Below are 23,680 nucleotides of genomic sequence, written 5' to 3'. Positions count from 1 at the left end.
TTGAAATAGTGATTTTCTAATCACAAAAAAATAACTTTTACCGTTGCTACTAATTTCGCTCTGCACACAATAATGTATGAAGATGTAGGAAGTAACAGAAGGGAGCTCGTGTTAAGTATTGAAAATACTGGATCTGTACTATTGTTGAGAAAAAAGTATTGATAGGCTAAAAAAAGAAAAAAGTAAAACCTAACAAGAAGCGGCCTTGAATATTTATTTATTTTTTGCTGACATATTCCCAGAGTTTCTAACAGGTTTGCTCATATAATCGATGAGAAGTTTGAAGGTCTTTAAGCTACTCGGATATGCATATGTATCGTTATACACATAGCCATGAATTGTTTGATAGTCGCTAATATTCAGTCAGTCAAAGAATTTCTGTGAATCTCCCTGTGTCTAGAAGTATGATTTTTACCAATGTTTCATAAAATCCCTCCCTGCTGTCAGATGCCAGGAAAGTGATCCTCATAGTCTAAATGAGCAATCCCCGGTTAAAGCAAGGCCAGCTAGATGGGTATATCGGCAACCAGCCAAAGCCATCCTAAACAACCAGCCAAGGGAGCCGGAGACGTTTGATATAAATGCCAAAGCTATAATCCGCTTTAATCAAGCAAGCGAGCACACCTTATCTGGGGATGAAAGATAACAATTGTAAACATTGGAAATAATTTCACTGCATCGAAATTACAACAGCATAAACCATCACTTGTTCGGGAACATATGTTTCACACATGTATACATACATATACTTTCAGAGAGATACCATAGAATATAATGGCCTTACAGAGAGAATATAACCATTAAAAGAAATTGTTCAAGATCTAAGATTCATATAACCGACTCTATCTGGTGGAATTATGGCTTGTGATTGTTGTATACATATGTACACACGTCTTGGGCTGACTTAAAAAGAACAAGAAATCAATAATAATACTAAAAAAGGAATAATGAAGAGAGAAAGAAGAGAACAGACAACGTGCCAACCAAAATGACAAAGGGGACAAACAGGTCTGTAGGACAAAGAAGTGATTAGTGTATGTTCACGTGACATGTCATTTCTTTAGGGTCAGGCCATCGAGAAAAAAACTTAGAAACTGAAATAAAAAAGGCTAAAGGCATACCCAGCCCCCTCACATTTCACCATTTAACCATTTTGCCCCCTTAACTTAAAGAAGGACCTATTAGCCCCCTCAACTTCCAATTTTGAATCTTACACACACCTGGGTCAATGCGTGTATTACACACGCGATTGAGGCGCGTGCAACACATCACCTCCTTCTTCCTTGTTGTCTCCGGCGACCTCCTCCCGCTCGCTGCCTCTCTCTTCCCGCCTGCTGCCTCTCTCTCGCTCTCTCTGTCGGTGGTCGCTAGCAGTGTCCGAGGCGTCGACCAAGGTTGGGGGGCTGTCGATAGCAGTGGCCAGGCGTGGGCGGGTAGAGGGCGATGGCGTCGATTGGGGTCGGGGGGCGGCGATGGCATCTTCCTCTTCTGCGGTCGTCTTCTTCCTCTCTTTGCCTCGCTCTCGCTCTGCATCTCTCGCTCTCGCTCTCTCTGTATCTCTCGCTCTCCCTCCCTCGCTCTGTATCACTCACCTTCCTCGTGCAGGTGGCCAGCTATGGCGTCGGGGGCGGTGCAGGCATCGATTTGGGGCGGGTGGTCGGCTATGGCGTCGGAGGGGGGCGGTCGTCTTCTTTCTCTCTCTGCCCCTCTCTCGCTCTTTCTCTGTCAGTCCCGCTTGCTCTCTCTCTCTCTTTGTCGTTTCAGGCAGCTATCTGCCGCCGCCGCCGCCAGCCGGCCTCTTCCTCTCTTGCAGATGGAGACACGTGGCATGCTCCCATTGGCTTGATTAATGTGGGGCCCACCGCGTGTAACTCACGCCCAAATGCTTGCTGCAGTAAGGTATGCATTTGTTACAAAATTAGTAGTTGAGGTACCTAATATCTTTAAAATTGGAAGTTGAGGGGGCTAATAGGTCCTTCTTTAAGTTAAGGGGGCTAAATGGTTAAATGATAAAAGGTGAGGGGGCTGATTATGCCTTTAGCCAATAAAAAATGAGAAACCAAATAGTTAAAAAGAGTGTCCCTAATACACAAAACTCCTTGCTTTGTGAGAGTCATCTTTTTACACAACCCTACTCTTTGTTTTGCAAAGAGGTTGTTCCACAACTCGAACTCATGACTTTTCAGTCACAAAGAAACAACCTTACATTGTTAGCAAGGCTCTCTCAAGAAACCAAATAGTTAAGGGAGACAGAGAAATGAAAAGATGGGAAAAAGAAACTAAATAGTTAAAGAGAGTCCATTCTAATAATGAAAAAGGGGCATAAAATGACAGATAAAGTTTACATTGTTTAGTATGAAGTAAAAGAGAGTAGGAAGTGGTTGAAAGACATTTCATGTGCCTAAATGTGGATGGATAAGAGGGAACCATTGTTTTACATTTTAGTCCCTTCAAACATGACTTCTCCTTTAGGAAGGGTAGTTGAATGAAGCAAAGATGCTTTCCTTCTTTTACTTCCTTCTCAACCAACAAACCTGAGGGAAGGCAGCTTCCTTTCACAAAGTACCTTTCTCCTCCCTCACTCATCCATCCTTCCTTATCTATCCTTCATATCAAATGACCATTAGTGTTTCAGTGGCTTATTGACCAATATGTTAATGCATCATTTTCTTTCAGTATTTTTTCCCTACATATGTAAGGATGGTTTTAAACACTGCATCGGGGTGCTCTGACAACATAAATAATACCAGTTTCAATTGCTATCCCTTCCTGGCTATTAGTCTAACAAGAAATATATTACAATATAAGGAAAATGAACTAGCCAGGCAGGCAAAAATTCACTAGTTTAACTAACAGTATATTGAAACATTTACCTTGTCTTGAGTTACTACAGCACAGACGGCTGTCATCAATGTAGGTTGCTCTGACACCCATCATCCATGACCCAACCGATATATCATCATGAGCATAAGTCTTCAGAGACACACTGCATGATTACAGAAATGAAATAAAAAAAATAGCTCATATAGAAGCACATAAACAGTACATATATACTTCACTAAGGTTTTGTTGGCATAAACTAATGATAAGATGGAGAAATTTTAAGAGCTTGAGATACAGCATTTTCGTTCATGACCTAACAGCTTACACTTTTCCATGCAACTAGTCTAACAAAGTACTGAAACATCACACTAAAGGTTTGGAATCTTTTAATAACATCCGATCGTGTTTATTTGTTTCTGATGATGTCCTGTGTCACATCTCCATATGTATTTTTTCAACTGTAGTTTATCTAGCTAAATAGGGTCAGAACTTGGACTGCCAAGCTCCAAGGTCAAGTCACTTCACGTATATTTGTTTTGCCATAATGTGTTTGAGCCGGTCCCTTCATTTGGATTTCTTTCACTTAATGTTTTTTATATCTGCACTTAGTTCCATTTGTGAGAATAGATGTAGAAGGGTGGGTGGGTGTTAGTCTGTTAGAGATTCATACACAACCTGGCTTCATGTGCATCAAGCCCTAGTAAGATGGCACTTTAATAACAAGCTCCTTTCTTTGTTTTTGTAAACTGTAATCCCAGTTTCCACCCCACTAATTCAAACACTCAACCCCCAAGAATACACAAAGAGTACTCCACTCACAGTACAATAAGTAAACAGATAATAGATAGAACAAGAAATAAGAACAATGGTATAAACTATACACACAAAGACACAAAAGTTTATCGTAGTTCAGTTCCCTTGGCAAAAACCTACATCCAGACTGCTTTAGGCCTCTTCTCCACTATCTTGAATCACAAGAACGATTACATGCATTGTAGAACACTCTCTCACAGCCCTATCCCCAGACGATACAGATTTAACCCGAGATTACAAAGCACTCGATAGCTTTTCTCTCTCACACAGCATATACTTGCATAACTCTCTCAAGATAGAATGAAAACAGAATGATCCAAAAAAAAAAAAAAAAAAGACCCCCAACCCCCTATTTATAGAACATAAGGGGTGGACCAAACAAGACATGATCGGTCGTTATAACTAATCAACATTCTAGAAGAAACAACCAGGTAAATACTGAATACACCCTTGACATAAATGCCCTCTCAAGACTCTATAGCTAATCTAATACAAATGTTTCTGCAAAATTCTCCACCCATTTAAGTTAGATTAGGCTTCCTCAGGACTTCACAGCTATCTACACCCTCCCATATTGCCATGCTACTCCTTTTAATCAGCATCTGGAATAATCTGCAGTATCTTCATGCAATGCCTTAACTTCATGATAGGTACAGCTTTAGTAAACATGTCAATTACATTATCTTCACCTGAAACTTTGGTTAGAAATACATATTGCTTTTCAATTATTTCCCTAATGAAGTGGTGCCTAACATCTATATGCTTAGTCCTTTCATGATGTGTCTGATTTTTAGACAAATGAATGGCACTTTGACTATCACACATCAAAGTTTCCTTGACATCTATCCCTAGGAGCTCACCAACTAGACCCTTAAGCTGCATAGCTTCCTTAATAGCTTCCGATACAGCTATGTATTCAGCTTCGGTAGTAGATAATGCCACCACATGTTGGAGACTAGACTTCCAATTGATTGTAGAGTTCCACAACTTAAACACATACCCTGATATGGATCTCCTCTTATCTAAATCGGCAACATAATCTACATCCAAGAACCCTGGGATACTAGCTTGATCTCTTATTTTAGCTCCACCATAAGACAAGACATTCTTAGATGATCCCTTTAAGTATCTAAATACCCACTTCACTGCATTCCAGTAGAATTTTCCTGGATTTGCCATAAACCGACTTACTACACTCATTGCAAGAGCTAAGTCAGGTCGAGCGCATACCATACTCTACATTAAACTTCCCACAACACTCGAGAATGGGATATTTTCCATTTCCTTCCTACTTTCCTCATCCTTTGGAGATTGATCCGAGGACAACTTAAAATGAGGCAAATGGCACATTCACAACCTTCGCATTTGCCATTTCAAACCTAGATAACGGTTTTGCTAGATAGTATTTCTGAGATAGGAAAATTCTCCTTTACTGTTTGTCTCTAGAGATTTCTATCCCTAGAATTTTCTTTGCTTCACCTAATTCCTACATCTCAAATTCATATTTAAGTCTTAGCTTTAATAGTTGGATCTCTTGCTCAGATTGACTTGCTATGAGCATGTCATCCACATAGAGAAGCAAATATATAGAGATGTTAGGTGAGACATGTTTAAAGTAAACACAACAATCCTAGAAACTTCTAAGATACCCTTGCTTCAACATAACAGTATCAAATTTCCTATACCATTGTCTTGGAGACTACTTAAGCCCACAAAGGGATTTCTTAAGCAAACACACATTCTCCACCTTTCCTTTAGCCTCAAAGCCTTTAGACTGATCCATTAAAATTCTCTCATCTAAGTCTCCATGAAGGAAGATTGTTGTTACATCCATCTGCTCCAATTTTAGGTTTAAATGAGCAGTGATGGCCAACAACACTCTTATTGAGATATGTCTCACAACAGGTGAAAAAACCTCATTGAAATCTATTCCCGGTACTTGGGTAAAACCCTTTGTAACCAACCTAGCCTTGTACCTAGGTTTAGGGTTGTTTCTAGCACCCTCCTTGATTTTATACAACCCACTATATGCTGTCCTTTAGGCCTATCAACCAGATCCCAAGTTTGGTTCTTCCTAAGGGATGCTATTTCTGATTTCATGGCTTCTATCCACTTTTCAAAGTCTCTAGAGACCACTGCCTCTTCATAGGTGAGGGGTTCATCTCTTACACTTTTTGATACACTAATAAGGGCATATGCTACTAAATCTGAGTAGCCAAATCGTTATGGAGGCCTTCGGGTCCTAGGCTGCCTATCCCTTGCTACACTATATCTAGAAGGGTCTGGCTAGTCCCCTAGGCTAGAGTTTGCATCACTTCCTCCTTCGCTCTCCTCATATTGAGCTGAGTCCTGGTCCTGATCTCCTTCCTGGACCTATTCATTCAGGTCCTGATCGTTTCCAGATGTTTCTTGGGTATTATTAGCCCCTATTCTAGAAATTTCTACATATATGGTCTCTCGCTTTTCCTCTAAATCATGCTGGGTTTTCTTATTTCCTAATTTCATGGTAGTACTTTCATCAAATGTCACATCTCTTGTGACTATTGTTCTAGGCCCTTCAAGTTCAAGGTTCCACAGCTTGTAGCCTTTTACACTAGTGGGATAACCAATGAACAGGCATTTCTTGGTTCTAGGTTCAAGCTTGCCTTGCTTCATGTGAGCACAGGCTAAGCACCCAAACACTCTAAGGTGATTTAGATTTGGTTTATGACCTGTCCACCTTTCATAGGGGGTTTTAAAGTCAATGGCTACTAATGGAGACCTATTTATCACATGGGCAGCTCTTGAGACTGTCTCTCCCCAGAAGGATTTTGATAAATTTGCATGGAAAAATATGCACCTAACCCTTTTTAATAGGGTCCTATTCATTCTTTCGGTTAACCCATTTTGTTTAGGGTTTCCTGGGGCAGTCAAATGTCTTATAATCCCACTATCCTTACACATTTGGTTGAACTCCCTATTACAAAATTCGAGCCCATTATCAGTTCTTATAACCTTAATAGATTTGCCCTTTTGGTTTTCTACCATTATTTTCCATGTCCTAAAAGCTTCAAAGGTATTATCCTTAGATTTTAAGACATAAACCCATAGCATTCTAGAGAAATCATTAATAATTGACAGGAAATACCGAGAGCCTCCATGGGTAAGGGTTTAGGCTGCCCCCACAAATCTGAGTGAATATAGTCTAGGGGTGATTTGGATGAGTGCATAGCTGTTTTGTTAAACTTTATTTTGGCAACTTTTCCATAAATGTAGGATTCACACTTACTTAATTCAGTGACCCGTCCATGCCCCAAAATTCCTTGTTTGGCAAGTTCTTTGAGAAATTGCTCACTTATGTGTGACATTCTTAAATGCCACAACTTTGCCTGATTTTGGATGTTGCTGCTTGCTACTGCAGCTTCACCACTTAAGGTGGTTGCTTGCAGAAGGTATATACCATTCTGCAACACTGCCTTCATACACACTAATGATCCTTTTGATATTTCAAGACTCCACCCTCACCCTTAAATTTTAGGCCATTCCTATCCAACTCACCAAGAGAAATCAGATTTCTCTTGAGTTCTAGAACATATATCACTGTAGTGAGGGTTCTATAAGATCTATCATGCATTTTTAATCTTACATCACCGACTCCTAGGACCTTACACTCATGGTCATTGCCTAGCAAGACCTTTCCCTCATTTATTTATTGGTAATTTTGTAGCCAATGCTTCTTAGGGGTAATATGAAATGAGCAGCCATAATCCATAACTCACTCATTACTTTCTGCTCTTTCAGAAACTACCAGTGCATCAGCATTGTCATACCTTAGTTCACACACATTCACACCCCCTTCTACACTTTCCTTATTGGATAGGTCTTTCTTTTTCTTAGGGCAGTGTCTTTTAATGTGTCCTTCATGGCAATAGTAACATCGTATGAGATTCTTTCTTGTCCTAGACTTAGATCGTGATTTTTCTCTACCTCTAGGGTATCTTCTCATGCTTCTAGACCTTACTGATAGGACATCTCCAGGGGTGGATTTTCCATCCAGCTTAAACCTCAATTCTTTTTTGTTAAGGGCACCAATTACGTCATCAAATGACAACTTATCCTTGCCATGTTTCAGTATGTTTACAAAAGTCTCATATGACCTAGGTAATGAGTGAGGTAGAACTACAGCCTTATCTTCATCATCGTATTTTACATCTGTGTTCTTAAGATCTAAGCAAAGTTTGTTAAATACATCTATGTGATCTTAAAGTTTTTGATGATCTTGCATTTTAAATGTAAAGAACCTGGAGGTAGAGACGGCTGGACAGGGTCTTCTTTAGGTATAGACTCTCTAATTTCTTCTGTCGCCTTCATCTTGGATACTTCTTGGAGAACTTTGTCACCAAGACTCAATATTAGAGTGTTGAAGGCCTTCTTGGTGATCTCCTGCTTCTATTCTAACGTGAGGGTCTTTGACATCTCCTTCTCCTTTTTCAGTGCCTCCTCAAGGCCAAGATTGCCAAGGAGGGCTTCCATCTTAATCTTCCAGAGGGCAAAGTTATTGTTTTCTACATCGTACCTTGATGAAGTTGACGCCATTTCTTTCTATTCGAATTCGTCTCCTTCCCTTGAGTTCTTGAACGATAGAGATGCCTCGCTTTGATACCAAATTGTAATCCCAAATTCCGCCTCACTAATTCAAACACTCAACCCTCGAGAATACACAGATAGTACTCCACTCATGGTCTAATAAGTAAACAGATAACAGATAAAACAATACATGAAAACAACAGTATAAACTATACAAACAAAGACACAAAAGTTTATCCTGGTTTAGTTCCCTCGGCGGAAACCTACATCCAGATTGCCTTAGGCCTCTTCTCCACTATCTTGAATCACAAGAACGATTACATGCTGTAGAATACTCTCTCATAGCCTTATCCCCAGACGATACAAAGTTAACCCAAGATTACAAATCACTCGACAGCTCTTCTCTTACAAAGCACATACTCACATAGTTCTCCCAAGATAGAATGAAAACAGAATGATCCAAAAAAAAAAAAAAAAAAAAAAGAAAGAGACCCCCCCGACCCCTATTTATAGAATATAAGGGGTAGACCAAACAAGACATGACCGATTGTTACAATAGGGTCGTTACAACTAACCAACATTCTAGAAGAAACAACTAGGTAAATACCAAATACACCCCTGACATAAATGCCCTCCCAAGACTTTCTAGCTAATATAATACAAATGTTTCAACATAAACGAACTTCTAATTATTATTTATTTAAAACTTTGAAATGCTATAATGATCAACGAATTATTTTGGATGCCAAAAAAAGAAAAAAATCCATTAGATTAATGAATAGTCAATGAGGTTGTGTTGCTTAAATTTTTAGCTTAAAAACCATCTTATTGTTTTTAGCTATCAGTCTTTACACTATTTTGGTTAAACTATTTTTGACTTGATTTTGTTTTTGCAAGTGCGGGATAACCTTTGTAAGATCTAGATCCTATACACCAAGTCAGTGTGGAAATAGCCACTTGCAAGCTATCTTGTCACCTAATTGTCACTAGGAGCCAACGCACGTGATTACATGCAAACTACTTGTCACCTACATAATGTTGCACATAAACTCTATAGTCCTAAATCACCAAATCCAACATGACATGACAAAGGTATAGGATATTTTCCCAACCTATATAATTTTTTGAACACTTGATTCTCTAACAATTGCTTCTATACTTCCAGAATACCTGCATCAACATGATATGACAAGGGTATAGGGCATTATTCCACCCATATACTAAAATAAAACCTGATGGAATGATGATGAAACAAAAAGTAGTTCATGTTCAGTAGTAAGGAATGTTCTTCGCCTTCGCACAAATAGGGAGAAATTCGTACTTACTAGATCCCATTAAATTGGAAGCATATCCCTAAATGATGCATCTTAGATTAACACACAATATGAATTGCAATATATTTAAGGATGTGCTTGTGTTCCATATTCAACTCTTTGATAATGATTGTATGCTAACAATTGGGACTTAATAGGTTGATCCCCAGACAGACACACTTTAAAGGGCAGCACTTGGTTACTCATGCTCAGGTCTATGCTAAACCCACTTGTGACTTCCTACACTGGAGTACCTGACCATTAACAAACCTCATCAGCAAGTAAATCTATCTCTCTCTCAAAAGATATCTTTTGGATTAGAAATCCTCTGTAGTCACTCTACAATCCCTTTCCCCACTCAGATCTCAGTTACAGAACCTCTAGCATTCAAAACCATCTTATCTGATTGTGCATGTTCTTGGCATTGACCAAAGTATCACATAGATCTACCAGTTGATCATCATTATTGGACAGCATAGCCAGCTTATTGATGCGGTCACCAATCAAAACTCGGCCCAAGGTCGACCCAACCAAATCAGAACAGTATCACCAAAATAGTAGTGCCATAATGTTATTTTAATACTTCTTAAGTTTTAAAATTTTACTTGATTTAGGATTTTACTTTATATTTCTACTTGATTTAGGATTCTACTTTATATTTCTAATTGATTTAGGATTCTAGTTCATGTTTGATTAGGGTTTTATTTTTATTAGAATTCTAGTTGACTTTTATTTAGAATTTATTTCTATTAGAATTCTAGTTGGATTTTGTTTTCCAAATATTAGATGGATTTGGATTAGCCAAATACTATAAATATGCCTAGGATCTAGAGTTTCTAATCAAGTTTTAATCAATCAAATTTCAGCAACCTATTTGGGTTTTCTTAGCAAAACAGTCTTGTTTTTGCGTCTTCTTGAAAGCCAAGCTTCGGCCATTGAAGTTTGCTCTTTCAAGGGTTTATTTTGGTGTGTTTTTTCACACACGCGCTACACGCTGCGTCATGTGGTATCAGAACGGTTAATCAACCAATCAGATGGCCAATCTTGAAGGTAACGGTAGCAACCAGCCTCGTGACGGTGATCAGGGGTTGTCCGCAGTTTGGAGAGCAATCGAAGAACAGCGGGAAGTAACTCGTACTATCCAGCAGCGATTGGAGCAACATAGCAACCAATTGGGCACCTTACTACGAGTTGATGATGACAGGAACCTGAATAATGGGGTGAATCAAGCCGGAGCAGGAAGACCACCCATTAATCATGTCCTTGTTAATCCTAGAAGACCAGTGATTGAAGATAGCGATGAAGAGGAAGATGTTGCTGAAGAGGAAGTATATTGCGGGCCTGATGGGGAGGATGACGAAGAAGATTATGGACATGGGCAATATACCTGTGTAGTGAGGAAGTCAATGCTATCTCAAAAAAATAAAGATACTACTCAACGGCATAAGCTTTTTCGCACGAGGTGTACGGTGAAAGGATTAATCTTTGAGTTGATTATTGATAGTGGAAATCAGGAGAACATCATAGGAAAAGACGTGGTGGCAAAGATGCAGTTAACTCCTGAAAAACATCCAAGCCCTTACATGATTGGATGGATCAAAGAAGTTGGTGGCATACATGTGGATGAACGTTGCATGGTGCCTTTCTCTATTGGTAAGTACTTCGACGAAGTCTATTGTGATATTGTTGATATGAATGCTTGCCATATTTTATTTGGGAGGCCTTCGCAATTTGATGTGGATGCTACGCACTCGGGTAGGAAGAACACATATCAGCTTGAGAAAGAAGGTGTGCGTTATATTTTGTTACCCATAGTGGAAAAGAATCAAACCAAAGCTTCTAAAGTGGAGCTTGATTTCGAAGATTATGTTGTCCCAGCAACCTCCACGTTTGCAAACTCAGGTCTGATTTATGCTGCTAACATGACAGAAACTCCAAGGTTATTGACTCATACTGGGATATTTTCCAGTCCCGATGGCTCAAGCATTGCTTCGCAACCCAAGGATGGTGGTGTTTATTCTGATCGACTTGCGACTGTAAAGGAGATGGAGGTTATGGTAGCAAATCCTTCTACAGTTTATTCAAGATCTGGCACGGTTGAATCGAAGGCAATAAGATCTACTAGATTAGAGAAGCGCTCAAGATGGAAGGTTCAACGTCCTCAATCTAACAGTAATAATGCAATGGAGGCAGAAGGCAACAAACATGGCGATGATTGAACCCATGCCAATGCTGATATGGCTAAGAAGGGGAGGAATGTCTTTGCTCATGTTCCCTTAGCAGAAAAGTTCAAGCGGTTTAGGAAGATGTCAAGCAAAAGTTGCACAAATAAGAAATATAAGGCGACAGCTGACAAACATAGGAAGCACAAGGTATTTGAGGTTGGAGATGAAGTCATGATATTCTTGAAGAAGGAACGAATTCCAGCAGGAAAACAGAACAAGTTCAAGCCAAAGAAGTATGGTCCTTACAAGATTCCAAAGAAGACCAATGACAATGCTTATGTTGTGGATTTGCCTAATCATATGGGTATTTCTAAACATTCAAAATGGCTAATCTCTCTTCGTACTTATCGGATGTGGATTTGTCCAAACAGGATCAAAATTCGAGGTCGAATTTTTTCTCAAGTGAAGGTGAATGATGCGGTCACCAATCAAGACTCGGCCCAAGGCCGACCCAACCAAATCAGAACAGTATCACCAAAATAGTAGTGCCATAATGTTATTTTAATACTTCTTAAGTTTTAAAATTCTACTTGATTTAGGATTCTACTTTATATTTCTACTTAATTTAGGATTCTACTTCATGTTTCTATTTGATTTAGGATTCTAGTTCATGTTTGATTAGGGTTTTATTTTTATTAGAATTCTAGTTGACTTTTATTTAGGATTTATTTCTATTAGAATTCTAGTTAGATTTTGTTTTCCAAATATTAGATGGATTTGGATTAGCCAAATACTATAAATATGCATAGGATCTAGAGTTTCTAATCAAGTTTTAATCAATCAAATTTCAGCAACCTATTTGGGTTTTCTTAGCAAAACAATCTTGTTTTTGCGTCTTCTTAAAAGCCAAACTTCGGCCATTGAAGTTTGCTCTTTCAAGAGTTTATTTTGGTGTGTTTTTTCACACACGCGCTACACGCTGTGTCACTTATCAACCTAGTACTTGCAGACTCTCATAGCAGCACAAGCAAAAAATGTCAATATGAAACAGTTAAGTTACTAGCCATAAGCCAGAGCATGCCATGTGATTTATAGCTTGAGCATATTTCCTTATGGTACGTGTAAGCTCTACAGTACTGGACATTACAGATTACGACAACATACCAAGCCTTTGCTGGAGGGGGGAGGGGGGGATTACAAATTATTTCCACAAGTATCTTTACCAAAGTGAAGAAAAAACTTAGTACTAAGAAATTCAACATAAATACAGCTTAGAAACCAAATCCATAAGACATCTATAACAAACCTGTTTATGTTTATATACTCTGCCAATTTCTTTGAGAGAACAAAAAGTGAACCACCTGCATGTCGGAAGTACCTGCAACACACACAAAAATGAAAAAGATAAAAGATGTTTCATGAAATGAAACTGAAATAGTAAAGATACTTGTCAAATAAAAGAGATGGATCCACATTTCTGATCATCAAGAAAAACTCCAGGACATGTATAAAAGGAACCATCATAACCATTATGCAACACAATTTAGAACTTGCTCACTAGGGTTCACAGAACATTTATGAATTTAATTAAAATTCTATCATGAAAATACATTTTTACTTCAACAACCCTTGATATCATTATGCGGGGCTACATGAATTCTGGTCCTCTAGTCATCTCTATCCATGGCGATATCCTATCTTATGTTTAAATTATGTGCAACAAATACATATATATGTAATTATGCATGAATAAAAGGTGCCAGTATCTATTTTTTACAAGTTCAAAATTTATTTTAATGGCCTCTACTGACAAGAAAATTGGTAATTTTTAGGCATTAGTTCTAAAAAGTAGCACAGAAAAGAAGGATTAAGAACTCAATACTGTTCTCATTTAAGCCGTTTTCTTTGCTGTCGTTTTGTTCAGACTTTGTAATGCAGGTTCCAGGATAGAGCCACATTTCTCCAAGTTTTATGGTGTGTCAAGTACCAAACTTTAAAATTAGTAGCACAAGTTCAAACATGTGGTAGGTTCTGATGAGTGTTTTTGTTCAACAATAGACACAACACAAGCTAGCCTTCATTCCAAAATGATGTGTTCCAACATCTTGATCCATATATTCAAAAAGGGATGTTAGAAAGGTTTAAGAAATCATGGTCAAGAATGATAAGTTCACTCTCCAAGCCGGGTTCCATCTAAAGAATGAGAAACAAACTTCAAACTAATAAAAAAAAAAAGATAAAGCCATGTATCTGACTACCTAGGGTAAATTGAAAAGTAGATCTGTGCTGTGACATGAAGAAAATTTCCTTCACCATGCAAGAAGAAATTATCAACATATTTAACTAGAGAATAAAAGAAACTTGTATCAACATTACCACAGTTTATTTGGCTAGTTTATTCAATGTTTAATGTACGTGTCAAAGTCAAAAGGAGAGAAACTTTTAGTCATAATTTTTTCCCCCCTTTTCTCAAGTTTATGATCTATAAGAAGTTGCACAGGAAATGTGATCAAACATTGAACTACAAACTGAAAAAACAACTATTTCAGAAATACCAGGACACCAGCAGGAAATTTGAAACTAGTAGCAAATATAGATAACATCCACAAAAGTAAGCACATATAAGCGGTGTAAGCATTTTTGTCTTCCATCACATAGATACTTACGATTTCTCATCCCCAAATTTCCACCATTCAGGTTCATACCATGGCTTTCCCCTGCAAATCCAGTAGTAGTGAACCAATATCAGCTACACTGATGAACACTGTCTAGCATGTTGAAGACTGAAGAGATGAAACTAGAAAAAATAAGGGTTTTTGGTACACCTCAATTTTAGCCACAGTAAAAAATGAACCTTACAACCTTCATGGAAAATGACCTCAGAAAAGATCAATACAGAACTTGCGCTCATCTATGAAATTAAAGAGAAAAGGAGGATTTTCACATTCAAGAACAGTTAAAAAGTTGTCTTGAATATAGGATAAGAAATCAGTGAACGCAGTGCATTTGAGGGCCAATGGAGAATTAACTAGGAGTTTATATCCCAATCTATAATTAGTGATAGTTGGGGGGGTTAAACTGTAAATATGTTTATATCTTCATTGGGATATCCGCCTACTCTATAAATAAGATAGATAGGTGGATTGAAATGATCATTCTGATCATTCGATTCTTCTCTTTCTGAATACGAGAACTGCTATGTAAAGAAGAACAACAAGTATAGTCCTTTGGGAATGTCCTAAACTAACCTATGAACCAGGGTATAGCAATAGGTAAACCTGGAAATTTCTTTTGTGTTTGATCATCCTCATTGTGTAAGCAAGGGCTGAATTGCAAAAGAAACTAGTATTTAAGATAGTTGGGCAGTGAGGGTCCTCGTGAATAGTGAGGGGGAAAGGGTGTATGCAAGTGATGTCTTGTATGGCCCATGATGATCAAATTCCAGGTTAAGCAAGGAAAAGGAAGGATAATCATCTTGTAGGTAATGAGCAAGGGAATAGAAAGGTTTAGAGTGATGCCTAGGATGGGTAAACGATAGAACTCAAGATAGGTACCAGTGAGGTATGGAAAAGTTTTGTTTTAAGGATACTTATGCACTGGTTTGAGTGCTAAGGAATAGGCTGGAAAATAGAAACCTCTTGTATAAGAAGAGGAGATGCACTCTTGTCCAAATGAATGGCATGGAGCCATGAAAATTTGGGGAGAAATGAAACTTAGACTTTAAGTGAAAGATCCCTTTAGGTTAAATGGGTGGAGTGACTATTTGTGAATTACGGAAGGTGCTGGAAATGGGAAAAATCTAGGAAAAGGCTAGACAAATGGCCATTGGTTAAAACAGCACATGAAGGCTTAATTTCAGGTCAAATAGGTGTATCACTAACAGCCATTATCCATGTGAAAATTAAGAGAAAATTGATCTTATAGAGTAGCCCAAGGGATTAGAGGCTAGAGAGAAAGGTAAGCAAGGTTGATTGCTTAGAAGGTCTCTCTATGAATGATAGAAATTCCCAAGGTGAAGGTATAAGAAATCTGATCCTTCTAGGATAAGTCCAAGGATTAAAATGGAGTGCATAAGGAAGCTGTGAGTTTTTCAATGGTATGCCTAGTGAAATGTAAGGCATTTTCACTGGAAACTGTCCATGAAGGACTCTCAAGGTGTAGCTGAGAACTTAGGTCAGTGTTTGAGAGTGTAGGATAAAGGAGAAGCTGGAAATTCTAAGGCATAGAGGATGAAATAGAAATTGATAGCTTATGATAGCTTAGGTTATCCAAACCTAAGCATATCTTGATAGGCTAGTAGATAGAAGAGGCACAAGAGAGATGAGTAGTCCTTTGAGTTTGAAGCAAACATAAGAAGGAAAGACAGTGATAAAGCCTAAAGGCTGGTTTTGGGAAATAGGACTAAGTCTAGCAGTGTTAAGACCAATCCAGGTAAGGTGCATTGTTGTTGTGATGCTGTGTAAAAGTTTGGACCCTTTGGGATGGAGAAATAACATTAAGTATGGATTTGGTTTATGGTGGAGTGTACTTAGACGGAAAGTTATTTATTTTAGGTTGTGGGTTGTACGGCTGGAACCCTAAAGGAATGTCTAGGTAGAGAAAGTTGAAATAGCCAATGGGCAGTCCACTTGGCTTAGATTCAGTCTCACCATGGAAAGGACCAATCATATTGATGTTAGGAAAGTTATTCATTAAGGAAATCCTTGAGGAGGATCAATCCTAATAAGAGTTGCAAATATTGGTAATGCAGCTGGAAGTATTATCCAAGGTGTTCCGCTGTTGAAATTTACAGCAGTGTTTTGATTCTTAACGTTTATTGTTTTTGAGTGATCAGGTTGTGCAGTAGTCCAGATGAGAGCAGGTCAAGTTCATCTATTGAAAAGTCAAGGCTTGGATGGATGAAGGTTGAAGTATACTCAAGAAAATGGTAGAGAATTGTTAAAAAGTTATCTTGAGTATAGGATAAGAAGATTAGTGAAAGCAGTGCATTTGAGGGCCAATGAAGAATTACATAGGAGTTTATATCCCAATCTGTAATTAGTGATAGTTGGGGGGGTTAAACTGTAAATATGTTTATATCTTTATTGGGATATCCGCCTACTCTATAAATAAGATAGATAGGTGGACTGAAATGATCATTCGATTTCTTTTCTTTCTAAATACGAGAATTGCTGTGAGAGGAAAGACTTGAAAAATAGGGAAGTTCTTTGTAATCTCGGGTTAAAGGCAGTGTGTGTTTGTGTGATAAAAAGAGAGGAGAGGGTTTCTGTGGATTACTTGTATTGTTCTTCATCAAGATCATAGTGGATTGCTCTTTTGAAAGGTTGGATGAAGGATTGATTTTGATCAGTTCGAACCAGGATAAACCCTTGTCTTTTCTTGTGGTTTGATTCTTTCATATCTGTTTTCATTCATTTAAATTATGTTCTTTAAATTTCTGTCTTATTTCTGTTGTTTGGTTTTGACTTCAGGTTGAAGAATGGCTGAATTCTTGTCTAAGAAAACTGATCCATTGACCCTAGGATTAACAAGAACAATATAGTATGCCCTTTTTCTTCTCCTTGTGGTCTAAAATGGTTATTAGACTTTAATCACATCTCATCACACAAAAGAATAGAAAATAAGACCAATCAATTTCATGATGTGTTTAATTGGAAAAAAAAATTTACATATTGAAGCTTAGCTAATCGAGGAGAAGATGAGAGAGACTAGACTAAGATGGTTTGGTCATGTGAAAAGAAGACCAAGAGACGCTCATGTGAGGAGAGTTGATGAAATGGAACAATTAGTCAAAAAAAGAGGTAGAGACAAACTCAAAAAGACTTTAGGAGAGACATTAAAGTTTGATATGAAGTGTATGAATCTAAATGAAGATATGACAAAAGACAAAAATACATGGAAGTCTAGAATTTATATAACCGACCCCACATAGTGGGATAAAGGCTGGATATGTTGTTGTTGTTGTTTAAGCTTAGCTAATCATTCAAGCTAAAAGACACTATTGCCTAATCTACAACCAATAATTCAATAAATCCTTGTAAGACTCAAAGTGTCACTCAGGACAATGTCTCATATTTGTCACTGAAGTTACCTATTGACTCAACTTAGTAGGTAAAAACTAGAACTATTATATCTAAACATTGCTGATAATATGGGAAAGCACAAAATCTTATTGCAAAATTCAGTAAATAAATTGTATATATTTTCTTGAGAAAATGGGACTGCTTAAAAAGAATTACCATTCATTAGCTATTCTATAGAGAATCCTTTTTTTACATGATTTTAGTCAATTCCTAGTTCTATTGAAAAATGTAATAGTGTTAACCTCCCCCGGGGACAAGAGCTACCAACTCAAGGCCTAATCTTGATTCAGGCCCAGTTGTACCCTGAGCTTTATGCATCAAAACACTGTTATTGCAATAAAACTACAAAATATAACCATCTAAATGTGCACGAAGTACAGATTTAAGCAAGTCTCGTGATAGGAAAGTACTTAAACAAAATGTCTTGCTAGAAAGAGATAACCACAAGACATTTCCTGGCATGGAAATCCTGCCACCCAATGGGAAGTAGGTCTCAGAGAGAGGAAACATGAAACATGATGTAACACAAATCTCATGCCTTAGGACCACTAGTACCTATAAGGCATCACACAAGGGGCACACTGCTTTCATATAGGTACAGGGTATCCAAAATTAACAAATCGAGTTGAACTAGACATGATAAGAGGATTTACTCTTCAGTTACCACATCCCCAGACTTCATGCATCCAATGTAAGCATTATCTTGACCTCGTCGGCTTTCAAGAAGTTCAATTAGCCCATCTGGAGCCAACCATAGAGCAAAAACCACACAATTTCAATTAATATAAATCATGCACAGTTGCAAATATTCATGCAATGAAGTAAAACTAAAATGCTTACCAAGATCAAGGCCAATGTTGTCATCAACTTTTACATAAAAGTCTGCATCCCAGGTTTGAATAGCTGTACTAAAGAAGAATTTTGCTTTCTTGGGCACCTCCTCTTGAGCCTCCTCATGACCATCCTAATAAATAAGGAAAAGGTGCATCCTTAAATTCTATGCTTTGGATATAGGGAAAAAATGCTGGAAATTAACGAAGTTAAAAAAATATACAGGTGCATATTACATCTTATTTCCCATACACTTTGATCATGAAATTGTTCAAATTTTAAATAAAATTATAATCATGGTATATAAATCAAGATAGGCAATAATCACAGAACAAATCTATACTAGTTGAGGCTAGAGTCCAGTAGTTTTCTATTGAAACACAAAATAAATAACTTACAAGAATCAAGAAATCTTTTGTCAGGCGGTTTTCCTCATCAATATTGCGATCCAAGCTATCACCTCGGTTGGCACTGCCAAGTTTGAAGTTACATAGTGATGATAGAGTTGTCCAGCTGGTAGTAGTAGCTAAAACTAGAGATCCAATGAAATCTAACAGTACAAAACCAAGAAAATTTTGCAGAACTTTAGTGTACTAGATTAACAAATACAGTTCAAAGTGCGAGGGAGAACCTTCGACCAATTACAAAACGTATGACTATTCCCCTTTCTTCAAGCTTTCTCAAAGCATCACCTACAAGACCCGTGTGCTTCACATATAAAATTTGTAAAAAGCAAACCATGCATTAAGTGAATGCCACAGGACAGTAGAAATGAAATCCCTAAGACAGATAACAGGCAACACAGATCAAAATTTCTTTCCATGTGTTCTTTTGGTCGGCAGAGTAATGGAAACATCAAGTGAAGAGAAAAAACAACTTAAAAACCACTTTTTTTGTAAATAAAAACTTAAGAACCATTTTTTTTTTTGTAAATAAAAATCAAAATCTATCTGTATGCCAAAATAATTGAGCAATTGACATATTAAGGTTTACATAATCATCCATGTAATCATGATGTGATTAGATAAATAAATCTTATGAAAGTGCATTCTAAAGTAAAGATCCTATCAGAACAAGGTACAGAAATTTGACTAAAACAACCATCAATGTAATCAAACCACAAATCAGCTGAGGAGATCTCATTGTGCTGAAGATAAAAGAATACATAGATAAGGAATTAGGAAGCATGTGTGTCACTGATGACACTCCTGAGACCTAGTGTCAACACACACTGAAACCTTTGCCTATGCAGGTTGCCCAATGCCAATCTCCCAGGTCATCTGTGACATTGCCCACAAACATGAAGTCTAACCGGGAATACAAACCATCATCAAAAGGGGTCACTTAGCACCAGTGCTTACATTGCATGCAAGGGGGAGATAGAGTTAACACCAAGAGCCTGTTATAGTATTTTGGACCATCTTCAGTTGATAGTTGAAATACTGCAATGCTCCAAAAACCATAATGGCTCTAAAAAATTCACCCATACTCCAGATCTGATCCATCAATTGCATTGGACTCCTTATGGATTATACTCAATTATCCAATACAGCATTGCTAAGCATGAGGCTCCCCAATTTGCGATGATTGGAAGAGCAATCTTCCCCTTGCTTTTTTATAAAGAGGTTATTTCCATAACTCAAACCCATGACCTTCCAGTCATAAAAGAACAACCTTACTACTGCTACAACAGCTCGCCCTCATACTTAATTATTCAATACTTGGAAAAATACCCGGACACCTCAAGGTAAGTGATCTTGACATATGCAATTGTCCCCATCATGTGCATGGCATTACAGCCATGCGTGATAGCATGCAACCGAGTTGGCCCTTTTAGCTCACTCAGGTTGTCACGAGAACCAGGTTGTGATGACTTGCTGGTTATTGGGCTGAAGGTTAGGCTTTTAACCAGTCTACACCTGCTGACATCTTCAAATGTTTGGGACCAATGATGGAACTAGACTTTGTAATTGAAGATAAAACAGTGAAGTAAGAAATAAAGAACAAAAAGTTTGTGAAATAAGTATGAGAAAATATACGTTTGGATTTTGAATAAAGACAGCACTATATTGAAATCTCGTTCATGTTTTCACTAGGAATGCTTGCAATCATCCTCAATTAAATGCATCGTCTTAAATATTAATGATTTAGCTACATGGATCTTAAACTACCTTTTGGCATCCAAGACCCTCTAAACACATTTCGTTTCAACCGGCTTCCGAATCCAGTATAAACTCCAATTACAGCAAGAAGCCTTTTCCCAGAAGAAGACCCACTTTTGTGCAGCTGATTTCTGAGATATCCTTGACTCTTTGCTAGAGTTAGTTCCATCTCAGCTTCCACTATCCTTCTCTCCAAGTCCCTGAAACATTTCCATGATCAATAATAGTGCATTTAATCATTTCAGTAGTGAACAATGATAATCTATGTAAACAACGTAGGCTGTAAACAGAAACGGGGATGCTGGGGAAACATACTTGCATCCAAGGACCATGAGCTTATCTTCAACTGTAAGAACCTTAGGTCTCTACAAAAAATACAAAATAAAAAAACATAAAAAAAATTAAAACATTAGGAGAAAATGAAAAGAAACAAAGGAAGTTTATAGAATATCATAACATATTATTCGCTTTATTTTCAGTAATCCCCCAATGATTTGTTGCTAATTAAATCAAGGAAATAATACAAAGATGATATATTAAGCCAAGCAATTGCATTAGACTTTACTGTTAGCTATCCTGCTACAGAATGAGTGAAGACCTCAGGATAATTTTTAATAGTTGAAGCATACTCTGATGGAATTTTTGGAAACTAGAAACAAATAATATATACTTATATTATATCTTTAAACATTTGCAGCTTCGAAGGCTATTTTGAGATTTTGATGAACTCCTCCACTTTCACCTTTTTGTCCAAGAGAAGTAACTGCCATCTGTTTGGAAGCATAACAGATAATTGTGCCTGACCAGGATCATCATTTTGGAAAGAAAAAAAATTCTCACATGAGAGCTTCTTGAAACAGGTTATTACAGGAGACTCTTATCAAATTTACAATGATTTCATTACCCTCACAGGTTGGTTGGTTAATATCTGATCATTAGATCCCTTAGTTGCATGGGGCTGAGGTGGAAAAGTTAGTAACATTATGAACAGGTAGCCTGCTAGAGACAAGAAGCTCAAGCCGATAAAATACATTTCATTATAAATCAATGAGGGGAAAAGTGGTGGGGACCATAGCGGCAACCAAGTAAAATGACTCAAGGGTAAAAGAGTCACAAGTTAGTTAGAAGGGAATAATTGGGCATGTGGCTGGAACGAGCAGAGGAGTAGGTATAAAAGGGAGGAGAGAAAAAGGAAGAAGCATCTGGAAAATTTGTTGAAGAAATCGTTGGAAAGTGAGGCCCTCTCAAATAGACCTGTTTTTGTTTCCTTTCATTGTATTCACTTATTTCCATCGCTGTACGCTATTGTAATTGAGGAATTCCTACTATTTTAGAGCTAAAATTCAATCAATTGTGTAAGGGTTCTATCAGCCGATAAAATACATTTCATTATAAATCAATGAGGGACTGAACTAGAAAATTTTATTGGGGGCGTGGCCCGGTTGGGGGGGGGGGGGGGGGGGGGGGGGGTGGACAGACTCCTGCAACTTATAAGGCACATGTAGCATAATATCAAAGTAAGCATAAGATAGAAGTTGTTATTGGAAAGCAAATATAGCCCTGACTACATTTCCCCCCCTTTCTCATGTGTCTGGAAACAGGGGTTGGGAACTTGGGAGATCCCACAACCTTTTATTTTGCTTTGCTTCATTGTTTTCATTTTTCGGCTGAACCACAAATTTCTTTTATTACCTCTTCCCCTCATAGATTCAAAAACCATCATCAATTGGTGAATGTATATTATTTTTCTTGTCAATTTCGTGCACATGCGTCTACAGAAACATAGTTGATTCACTCACAGAAAAGGGGAAAAGGAAAAACAAAGGAGCTTTACAGTCCGTAAATTCCACAAAGGCACTAATTTTCAGCGAAATTTAGCCCAGAAATAGTGGTTAGTCATATAATTAAATTGTCACCCCTTCAACATCTGTTTATTGCCTGTGTGGAGATAGAGTGCAATCCAAAAGATCAAAGGAACGAGTCTTCGGCATCTAACATACATTTTCTGAGCAAGGAAACAAGAAATCAGATAGACAAACCTGGTCGGCGTTCTTCTTGAGAAGACCAGCCAATAAAGTCCTGTTTTCTGCATCTTGCCACAACCTAATAATCCCACAAAAAAATTCAAAAGCAAGGGCATCATTCAAATCATTCGTTAACGAAAGAAACAAAAATAAAACCCAACACGACATTATACACATATATAGATAGGCGGATAGGGCGATGAGACGGACCGGCCAGCGATGTAGAGCCAAGCGAGGCAGGAGAAGAAGGCCATGACGATGGAGGACTTGGAAGTCTGGAGGGGCTTCGATCTCCCTCGCCTTTCTCCTCCTTTCAGAGACGACGACGAAGACGTCTTTGGCAAGCCGTCCCTGTAAGGCGGGCCACTGTCCATTTCCGGAAACAACTGCAAAGAAAAACTCAGAGAAGATATACACAGTGATGATGATCGGAATTTCGAAGATAGGTCGGTGGATGAACTGATCTGATTCGGGGGTAAACGCTCAACACTGTTTCAATTTTCCGAGAGAAGAGAACGCAGATTCAGAGGGAGAGGGCAGTTACTGACGAGGTCCATCGACATCAACGACAGGATTGTTTGGATTAATTGCAAAATTAGAAAAAAAAATATTTGAAATAAATAAACCCCAACAATAATATCACCAAATAGGACAGATTACTTGAATTTTATATCTTCAATTCTCTCTATGAATAATTATTTTCTTTTTTGGAATAAAATTAAATAAAAAATATTTTTTTTCCCATTTTTAAGAGAGAGTAATTGAATGAGATAGAAACATGGAAGCACTTTTCATATATTTTCCTCCAAATTCCTACTTTTCCAATTGTCATTGACTTTGTAACATGTGTCTTGTCTGGCAAAATGATATCAATTGTTATTTGTTATATTTTTTATTCCA

At 37.8% G+C, this 23,680-nt stretch overlaps 1 protein-coding gene across 5 annotated transcripts; it reads right to left on the bottom strand.

Moving 5' to 3' along the window:
* Positions 1-183: 183 nt before the first annotated feature.
* Positions 184-23,352, bottom strand: LOC127813014 (hydroxyproline O-galactosyltransferase HPGT3-like). 5 transcript variants are annotated; one of them, XM_052353695.1, is made up of 12 exons: positions 22,991-23,350; positions 22,796-22,859; positions 21,072-21,121; positions 20,766-20,956; positions 19,226-19,286; positions 18,993-19,065; positions 18,604-18,727; positions 18,417-18,504; positions 14,347-14,397; positions 12,987-13,058; positions 2,874-2,986; positions 184-629 (listed from the first exon to the last, which is right to left on the bottom strand). In XM_052353695.1, exons 1-12 carry the CDS (start codon positions 23,152-23,154, stop codon positions 607-609), a joined length of 1,074 nt encoding a protein of 357 aa, XP_052209655.1. In that variant the 5' UTR covers positions 23,155-23,350; the 3' UTR covers positions 184-606. The 5 variants fall into 5 exon arrangements, with proteins under 5 accessions (XP_052209655.1, XP_052209646.1, XP_052209663.1 ...); XM_052353686.1 differs by lacking the exon at positions 184-629 and adding an exon at positions 675-899 and having other exon boundaries at positions 22,991-23,352; XM_052353703.1 differs by lacking the exon at positions 184-629 and adding an exon at positions 910-1,889 and having other exon boundaries at positions 22,991-23,351.
* Between the last annotated feature and the right edge of the window lie 328 nt (positions 23,353-23,680).

This window comes from Diospyros lotus, chromosome 1 (genome assembly GCF_014633365.1).
Source record: "Diospyros lotus cultivar Yz01 chromosome 1, ASM1463336v1, whole genome shotgun sequence".
Classification (NCBI taxonomy): Eukaryota; Viridiplantae; Streptophyta; class Magnoliopsida; order Ericales; family Ebenaceae; genus Diospyros; species Diospyros lotus.
The sequence above is the reverse complement of the archived record's forward strand: the minus strand, read 5'-3'. Positions and strand labels throughout refer to the sequence as shown.